Raw genomic sequence first — 9,183 nt, 5'->3', positions numbered from 1 at the left:
AAAACAAATAACATTTTATGATTGGGCATTGCATGTCTCTTTAGTATCTAAGCCAGTGGTTCTCAACCTTCTGGCCTTTTAAATACAGTTCCTCATGTTATGACCCAACCATAAAATTATTTTCGTTGCTACTTCATAACTGTAATGTGTCTACTGTTATGAATCGTAATGTAAATATCTGATATGCAGGATGGTCTTAGGCAACCCCTGTGAAAGGGTCGTTTGACCACCAAAGGGGTCGCGACCCACAGGTTGAGAACCGCTGTCCGAGGGCAGGTAGCTATTAACTGGGAGAAAGAGGCTGGACTTTCCCACTGATACCTCAGGGATCCATTCTTCACTGAGTGTTTTGAAGGACGTCTTCTTCCTTCCCTCCCTTACATTCCTTTTGTCCCTTCCAGACCTCTGAAGAGCCGCCATGTCTGACGATACTGCATCTTCCTCAGTACAGAACAATAGCAGCAATCAAACCACAGCCTCCAATCTTCGACGGTCCAAGAAGATATGTTGTAAGTTCTGGCAAAAAAAGAGGGTTGCACTCTCCCAGAATTTTATCTTGGGAATACAGTTGTCATCCGAGACTTGGCTGCTTGGTGGGAGTGAGAAGTAATTCTTTGACAGGGGAATTGAAAACAAAGTCTACAAAGGGAAGAAAAAGACTTGGTGAAGTGTCTGTCCTTGGGGCTAGCCTGCGGGTGGAGCCCAGCATTTTCTTACTGCTCTCTACACCTGAATCTGTCTCCTGGGAGTATCTGCCTCCTGGGAGTATCTGCACACTGCAGGCTAAAAGCTAGGGCAAGCATTAGTAGTATACACTGGGAGTGACCGTGTGCAGGAATTACCTGGGGCAGACATTGTGAACAGTTTCCCTTGGTTTTTTCTTGGGCTACCTTTTGGGAGGGTGCTGCTTATTGGAGAAATTGCAAGTAGGAACCCATTGCTACCACCCTCTGTGGAACCAGCCCTGACATTAGAGACTTTTCTCTGTGTCTTGGGCACCTTACTTTCTCACAGGTGTAGCCTTTGAACTTTGCAGATTATGTTCCCTACAGATTCATTCCTTTGGGGACGAGGTTTCACCGGAGCTTTTCAATGCTAGTTATTTAGACAGAGATGGCAGGTGGGATTGCAGAGCGATGAAGCAATTGCGGTGCTAAGCATTATTATAGACGTCAACAGGGTCAGTAGGTTCAGAAGGTCCTGGGCCACTGGGCTCCAGATGTCCTGGGGAACCTAAAGGAATGCCAGTCCTTCTTCCCCCAGTGTCCAGATTGCATCTTGCCTTCAGTCAGTCTTCTCACATCAGTGGTTATATATATATTGGCAGGTGGAAACAGCCAGGCAGCATGAGACCTGGAATCATCTCATGTTCAAAGCTTTCCCCAGAGTCTTGACCTTGATCTCATGCCCTTTTCAGTCTCAGGATTAATGATGATAATCTCTTCACCTGGCGCCCATGAGGCTTGCTGGGTTTTGGGTTGTAGCAGGGGCAGGTGGTTTGGATGTCATACTGGGGTTGGCATACTTCGCCGGTTAGGGTCTCCTTTCTCTGCGAGGGCAGAAACCTAGATACTGCGGGCTGTTTTTAGTGCAGCCTCTAGAGCAGTGGTTCTCAACCTTCCTAATGCTGTGACCCTTTAATACAGTTCCTCATGTTGTGGTGACCCCCAACCATAAAATTATTTTCGTTGCTACTTCTTAACTGTAATTTTGCTACTGTTATGAATCGTAATGTAAATATCTGATCTGCAGGATGTATTTTCATTGTTACAAATTGAACATCATTAAAGCACAGTGATTGATTACAAAAACAGTAAGTAATTATATGTGTTTTCCGTTGGTCTTAGGCGACCCTTGTGAAAGGGTCGTTCAACCCCCAAAGGGGCCGAGACCCACAGGTTGAGAACTTCTGCTCTAGAGTAAGAACCTCTGTGTTTGAATCTGGGATTTAATACTTCCTGGCTATGTGCACTTGAACAAGTTGCGTACCCCCTTTGTAAAATTAGGATACTAATAGCATTCCTCCCATCTCCCCACCCCCACCCCCCAGTGATGTGAGAATTAAATGAGTAAATATAGGAAAACACTTAGAAGAGTGTTGGGCACGTAGCTAGGTGTATTATTTTTACTGGCGGTTCTATTTGCATGTTGTGTTTATTCTTGAAATATCTAAATTGAGTTGTGGTCTACATGCTCTGATGGGGAGCTCTCTGTTTAAAAGAACCCCGTGAAGAATTATATTTTCAGTAAAGAATATTTTCTCCTCTTATTTGACAGCATTGTAACCCAGATTTTGGGGTGTGGGTGCACATTCTAAAGAGAGGTGCACTTGATTCACCAGGGCACAGAGAGCTGGTACATGTGTGGGGAGGAGCTGATACATGTGGGAGCCTCTGACCCTGCACAATGAATGCCCAGTGTCAGTCCTGACCCTGCTTCATTCTCCAAAGGAATCTCCTATCTGCCTTCCTGACTCTTTGCAAATTTTCTGCCCTGAAGGTTTCTGATTAGCCAAGAAACAGTAATCCCAGGTTTTAGCCCTCTGGCTCTTCAGTCCTGGTTTGGGCTCTGATCCTCCTCTCGAAGCTCCACCCTCTGCCCCACTGGAAGCCTTTGGGTTGTCCTAAAGCCCCTGTCCTTCATTTGCCCCATCTCTTCTCCCTTCCGGTTGGACTATGAAACCCTTACGGTCAAAGGAGAAATGCAGTCATGAGACTATATGTTAATTCATTTCCTTTTTCTCTGTTATTTGCCTGCATCATGGAACGGGCTCCCCTGGCTGCTCAGTGTTCATACCCGGCAGTTCCTTTATTAATAGCTCAGCCATTATCCCCTTGGTGCTAATTACACCTGTGCTGGCTGACTTGGACTCTATGAAGTGACTGAGCTGAGGATTGGAAGATTACTTTAGGGAACTAAAGCCTCCAAAAGAACCTTCCTGGGACGTCAGCTGCTGCAGGGGTGGAGTGATGGCTGAGGTGCCTTGAAGGTGCTCGGAGGACTGCTGTCAGGGCTCTCAAAGCAGTAGTGTGTGTGGGGGTGGGGAGGTCTACATTCTTTTCTTTCTTCGTTTCATCTATTCTTTACTATTTTGAGTAGGTCGGGAACAGACAAATTCCCATGTATACCTTTCCCTAATGACAAAAGCAGCACATGCTCATGAAATATTCAAACAGTACAGAAAGAAAGTGAAAAGTAAAAAATCTCCCACACTTTCTCCTGTCCCTGTTAAGTCTGCCTCTTTCTAACAGCTCATTCTGGTGTATCCTATTAAAGAAAAAAAGGTTCACGCTGTACACGTTTGGTTCTGCTGCCATTGTTCCACCCACCCCACCCCCTTTAAGCTTGCTATATTTTGGACATTTTCTTCCATGTCAGTTAAATCCAGATTTACCTCATTGTGCACAGTATTGCATTGTATGGATATGTCAGTCTCCCCCTGATGGACATTTCTGTTTCCAGTTTTCCACTATCACAAACAATACTGCAGTGAGCATCCTTGCATACACACACACACACACACAAACACACCTTTGCATGTTTGTGCTAGCAACTTTTCTATAGAAATAATAGAAGAAAAGATCGATACATTTAAAATGTTGATCAGCATGACTGCCCTACAAAGTTCTGTATTGTAAACTGTTTTAATGTTTCAAAGTAATTGATGGTACTTGGGCATTATTAACTACTAGAGGCCTGGTGCACGAAATCCCTCAGCCTGGCCTTTTGCAGTCCTGAAGCCTTTGGGGGATGCCCAACTGATGGGTTAGCGGGCCTAAGCTAGCTCCCCACAAGGAGCGGGCCTAAGCTAGCAGTCAGAGATCCTCAGTGTTGCCACAGAGGTTGGAGAGGCTCCTGCCACTGTGGCTGCGCTCGCCAGCCATGAACTCCTGCATTGAGCGTCTGCCCCTGGTGGTCAGTGCGTGTCATAGCAACCAGTCTTTCTGCCGTCCGGTCGATTTGCATATTAGCCTGTTATTATATAGGATTATATAGGATAGCTGCACTGATTAGCAAAACAACTTTCTTAGCAGTTTGGGTATTTCATGCCTATCAGTCAAATAGAAGGCGATAACTGTCAGTTTATGACTTCTGATGAGTAAAAAAGAGAAGATATTACTAATGAAACACACTTTAATGGGCAGCATATTTCAAAAATGTTGGCTCTACTTAGGACAAGTAGTGAAGAAGGCCTTGATCTTGAAAAGGCTGGGAACCAGTGGCCTTCCGGGCCACCCTTCAGAATCGGATTAGAAAGCTTGGTTGTGCTTATTACCACATGGCTCCTTGGTCAGGTGCTGACAGGAGTGGAGGCTGGGACTGAATGGGTGGCCATGAAACCAGGAGTCTGGTCAGAGCCCTGACCTTGATTGACTCTCTACTGTGGGCCATGCTGGTTTTCTCTGAGCTTGAGTTTGTCTGTCTATAGGAGGGAAGTCACCAAGCCCTCATTTCCTCATTTCCCTGAGTGTGTTCATGAAAGGGAAGTAAGTGAAAGACTGAGAAAGTGAGTTAAACCTCATGTAAAGAAGATAGAAGAGGCTTTCAAGATTGAAACAGCTTTCCATGATATGCCCATGGGTGTGTTACATTGTCTCTGAAATTAATCAGCATGAAGTGTCTACTATTGAAAATTAAGGTGAGGGTGTTTGTTAACAGGCAGGACAGTCTGTTCCTGGTTCTGCTAATGTGGCAGTTTGAGACAGGAAGTGTGGAAAATGAGAAGCCCTGGTTGCGGCAGATGTGTGTGGGAGGACTGTGGGCAGAGGCAGGTGGTGTGGTTCTGGGGGCCACTGTGGGGAGACATTAGTGACCCGTGTTTTCTTTTGTTCCGAGCCCTCAGTCCAGTTTGGTTTACACAGAGCAGCTGGTTCCTTCCTTGGCTGCAGGGCAGCTCCCGAGCATCAGTTTATTTTCAGCATTAGGGAGGTAACAGGACCTTTGGGGAAGCGCCTAATGGGCTGGAAGGTGTGGACAAAGCAGGCCTGGAAGTGCAGGTAATGAGCCAGATCATGGGGGGTGGAGAAGAGCGAGGCGCTGAGCTGGAGAAAGTGAAGACTCAGGAGGATTTAAATACTGAAATCCCGGGGCAGCTGATCCCAGGGAGATAGATCTGCCTGTCAGGGGTCAGGGGTCAGGGATGAACATCAGCTGAGGATGCTGGGTTGAGTTCTCTTGCTTTCGTGCTGCAGATTTGATGAGAGATGAAAATCACTTCCGGTGCCCAGGCCAGGAATTGTCGATGTGCCAAGCCCTCTGACCCTGAGCCTACCCCTCCCTCACCACTTGGGCCACTCCTTGGCTTCCGTGTACTTCTTGCCAAACACCCCTAGGAAACTCTTCCTTCCGAGGCCTGTTCTCTACCGGGCCCTTCTGCCCACTTCTCCACTGAGTTCTTTTGACACTCCTTTCCCCGAAGAGAAATGATGACTTTTCCACCCATGTTCCCCGATTTTACTGAATTGTTTCTTAGCCCCATGGAGTCCCCTTGTCCCAGGGTAGAGCAGTGGCAACGACTTGCAGGGCACCCTCTGGAAAGCAGTGCTGGGAAGTGAAGGCAGTTGGTTCTTTCCCTCTCCCGTCCCTGTGCCCTTAGAGGAGCCCACAGAGCCGAGCCTCCCAGATGACCTCCTTTGGGTCTTGATCCGTGGGAAGTGGTTGGCAGCAGTGCGGGGCCCTCACCCACCACTCCTCTAACAGCAGGATGGGCAGAGAGGAGCCAGATCCTATGGGCAAGCGGATGAGAAATCACAGGCTCTTTTTAAGGAGAAAAGCCACCGAGGGAGCACGGAATCCGGACTCTAGTACCAGCTCTTCTCTGTCTTATTGTGTGTCCATAGGCAAGTCACCTGGCTGACTCTGAATATCTAGTTTGCCCACCTGTCCAGTGAGTATGTAAATGCGTATCCCTGAATAAGTTTCCTAAGGAAGCCCGAACCAATGACTGTTCCTGCTTCTAAATTGTCTTGCTTTCTTGTGGGCCATTGAGGCGGGCTGGCCGTGATGCCCTTGTGGGCTAAGCTTCACTGAAGTTTCCTGAGGTCTAGTCGGAACCTGGTCAAGGAGGCGTTTCCGCTGGTGGATTAGACATTCTGGCTTAAGCTCATGTCCTGAGTGCAAGGCCAAAACAACTTGCTTCACTGAAGTTTCCTGAGGTCTAGTCGGAACATGGTCAAGTAGGCTTTTCCGCAGTCTAATCTCACTGGTGGTTTAGACATTCTGGCTTAAGGTCATGTCCCGAGTGCAAGGCCAAAACAACTGGAAGCCCGGCTCTTTTTGTGGTGGGCAAGCTAATTCTTGCCCATGGCTCTGAAGGGATAGATGAGATATGAGCCTAGACACTCTGTTGGACCTATTCTAGGAGCCTGCTCAGTTCTAAATAGGTAGGATCTCCAGACATAAGACCCTCCTTCGAAGCTATATCATCCTTGCGTTGAGCAGGGTGCCATCTTACTGTCTTTCTATCTCTTTCCACCTCGGGTACTTCTGTGAGACCTTGGGCACATGGGGAAAGCATATCTTCATGTTTTGGAGACTTTCTGAAAACCTACATGACTCTTCTACTCTTTCAGGAGGGTTTGCCTGATAAGTCTTCAGTTTGCCTTCCCAGTCTTCCTGGACCCTTGTCTCACTGAGGTGTTTGAGGATTAAACAAGAGTCTAGCTATGAAGTCGCTAACCCTGTGCACGCAGCTGACTTGGCCCCTAGTCATTCAGCTCTGTTGTGTCTCCTTTCTCTCTAGCGTGGGCATCCTACATGACCAACTCCCCGACGCTAATTGTTATGATTGGCTTGCCAGCCCGGGGCAAGACCTATGTGTCCAAGAAACTCACACGTTACCTCAACTGGATTGGAGTGCCCACGAAAGGTAGGTGCGGGTCGTGTCATTCATTTGGGAAGGGAAACGATCCATTCCTCCATCTCACAGGCTCTGCGGGATTCATTCTTCCTGGCATCAAGGTTACAGGGTGCTTCTGGCAGAAGCAGTTGTTACTTCTGGATTTGCTGAATTTATTCTTGCTCACAGACTTACTTCCTCCAGAATATGATTCTTTCCTCAATGCCTTTGACCATATACGCTTGACATTTTTTAAAAATAGATTTTTATTGATTTCAGAGAGGAAGGGAGAGGAAGAGAGAGATAGAAACATCAGTGATGATAGAGAATCATTGATCAGCTGCCTCCTGCATGCCCCACAACTGGGGATCAAGCCTGCAACCTGGGCATGTGCCCTTGACCATACTGGAACCTGGGATCCTTCAGTCCACAGGCGGATGGCTCTGCATGTTGCCCCAGTTCCCTCCCTGACCCTCCCTCTATGCTGATGCGCTATTTTAACGCTGCCCCAGTTCTGCATGTCTCTGGGATCACCTAAACAGAGAAGAATCAAAAGAAGTAACCAGGGAATATGAAGCCATGCCATCCAGGCAGGACCTCTTGTCTTGGGGTAGGGGGGGGGTGGGGGGAGAGAGAAGGAGGGGAGAATGGGGACTCCTCTCACCTAGGGGCTCAGAGAGCCCTACCCGGCAACAATGCATCCCTACTGTCCAGTTCCTGGTTTCCAGCTTGGATCTGCCCCTCTCACATCCTGGTGGCGCTTCATGTCGGTAAAATGAGACATGACTAAATGAGTTTGATCCAGTGGGACTTGTTCCCTACATGCCTTGGTGCTTTTTTGTTTTATTTTATTTTTTTTAATCCCCTTTGGCCACTCTTGACATTAGACCAGGATGGCCCCTTTGGTGGGGTCACTGTATTGTCTCAGTGCTTAGGGGTGTTGGTGTCTTCTGCAGTGTTTAATCTCGGGGTGTATCGGCGCGAAGCAGTGAAGTCCTATAAGTCCTACGACTTTTTCCGGCACGACAACGAGGAGGCCATGAAGATTCGCAAGTGAGTCTTCTGACCCCTGACCTCTGGGCCAGCCCTTTCTCGGCCATCCTAAGAGTGGATGTGATGGGACTTAGTTTCCCTTTCAGTAAATATTTTGTGGGGATTTGGAGTGGAAGCTATCTTCTGAACAGGTCACTTTGGGCTTGTGTGGGTAGAAGAACGGGGCTTAGGGAGATGTATGCATGCTTGCAGATTAAGCCTACAGAGGGATAAGATATATGCATGGGCTGGGGGAAAGGGACAGATGTAGGCTGATATAAACATCTCAGTGGGGAGTTGAAAGGTGTAGTTAGGGAAGTGTTTGACCAGTGAGAAAACTTAAGCAGGAAGGGACGTGACTCCGATAGCCGGTCTCTAGCTATGCCCGAGCCTGGTCTCGCTGCACTCGCCCTGCTGATCTCCTCTGCTCTCACGGCAGACAGTGTGCTGTGGTGGCCCTAGAAGACGTTAAGGCGTATCTCACCGAGGAGAGCGGGCAGATTGCGGTAAGCTTTGCCTACCTCTTCCCCGCCTTGGTCTCTACCCTTTCAAAGCTGTGTACCCCTCCCCCCGCCCCCTTGGGTCCACCTTGGAGGGATTCCATTTTTCGCTCCCCACTCATTGACCTTGTGGGCGCTCTTCCCAGGTGTTTGATGCCACCAATACAACTAGGGAGAGGAGGGACATGATTTTGAACTTTGCCGAGGAGAATTCCTTCAAGGTAGGATCTGACTCCACAGTCGGAGGAAAGGGGATGAGTGGAAGTGGGCAGTTGGAAGGCACATGCAGATTGGTTTGGCTCTGGTGAGTGAGGCCAAGACTGGGTATATGATTCTATTCTCTTGGGCCAGGCCCACAATCCTTGAGTGTTTTCTTGCAGGTACTTTCTCAGCCCCTTAGCCTATATGTCTGAGGCCCTGGGGATGTGGTAAGAGTTATTTTTAAATGAACAGGCCTTGAAGGCACTGTCATGAAAGAAAATCCCAGGGGATGTGGTGGCTGGGTGAGGTAGGTATGAGCATGTGCTCTTAATGAACAGCCTGGCCAATTTTGACTCATTTATCACTGCCCTCTCTTTCTGGCCAGGTGTTCTTTGTGGAATCTGTGTGTGATGATCCTGATGTCATCGCTGCCAACATCCTGGTGGGTGACACCCCTGTATACCACCACCTCTTTATCCTTTGTGCCTGGTGTGTATGTGGAGGGGGGCAGGGGGCGGTAGGAGGGCAGAGTCTGCTGGATAATGAAAGAAAGAAATAGACATGTTTAACATCACTGACTGATCAATTTGATGTGCCAGAGCACCGTTTTGT

The 9,183-nt window shown here is 48.1% G+C and overlaps 1 protein-coding gene across 6 annotated transcripts in view; it reads left to right on the top strand.

Moving 5' to 3' along the window:
* PFKFB2 (6-phosphofructo-2-kinase/fructose-2,6-biphosphatase 2) overlaps nt 1-9,183 on the top strand; it is a 29,113-nt gene that overhangs the window by 3,466 nt on the left and 16,464 nt on the right. For 5 of the 6 annotated variants that reach the window (XM_006754375.2, XM_006754372.2, XM_015569304.1 and 2 more), the window contains 6 exons: nt 402-509; nt 6,743-6,868; nt 7,795-7,891; nt 8,310-8,376; nt 8,517-8,591; nt 8,957-9,013. In XM_006754375.2, the coding sequence (XP_006754438.1) occupies nt 419-509; nt 6,743-6,868; nt 7,795-7,891; nt 8,310-8,376; nt 8,517-8,591; nt 8,957-9,013 (513 nt within the window). In that variant the 5' untranslated portion in view covers nt 402-418. Of the gene's footprint in view, nt 1-401; nt 510-6,742; nt 6,869-7,794; nt 7,892-8,309; nt 8,377-8,516; nt 8,592-8,638; nt 8,675-8,956; nt 9,014-9,183 lie in introns of those variants that run through there. The other variant, XM_015569311.1, reaches the window with a different exon arrangement.

This window comes from Myotis davidii, unplaced genomic scaffold, assembly GCF_000327345.1.
Source record: "Myotis davidii unplaced genomic scaffold, ASM32734v1 scaffold710, whole genome shotgun sequence".
NCBI lineage: Eukaryota > Metazoa > Chordata > Mammalia > Chiroptera > Vespertilionidae > Myotis > Myotis davidii.
Note: the sequence above shows the minus strand (reverse complement) of the source record. Positions and strands in the feature narration are given on the sequence as shown.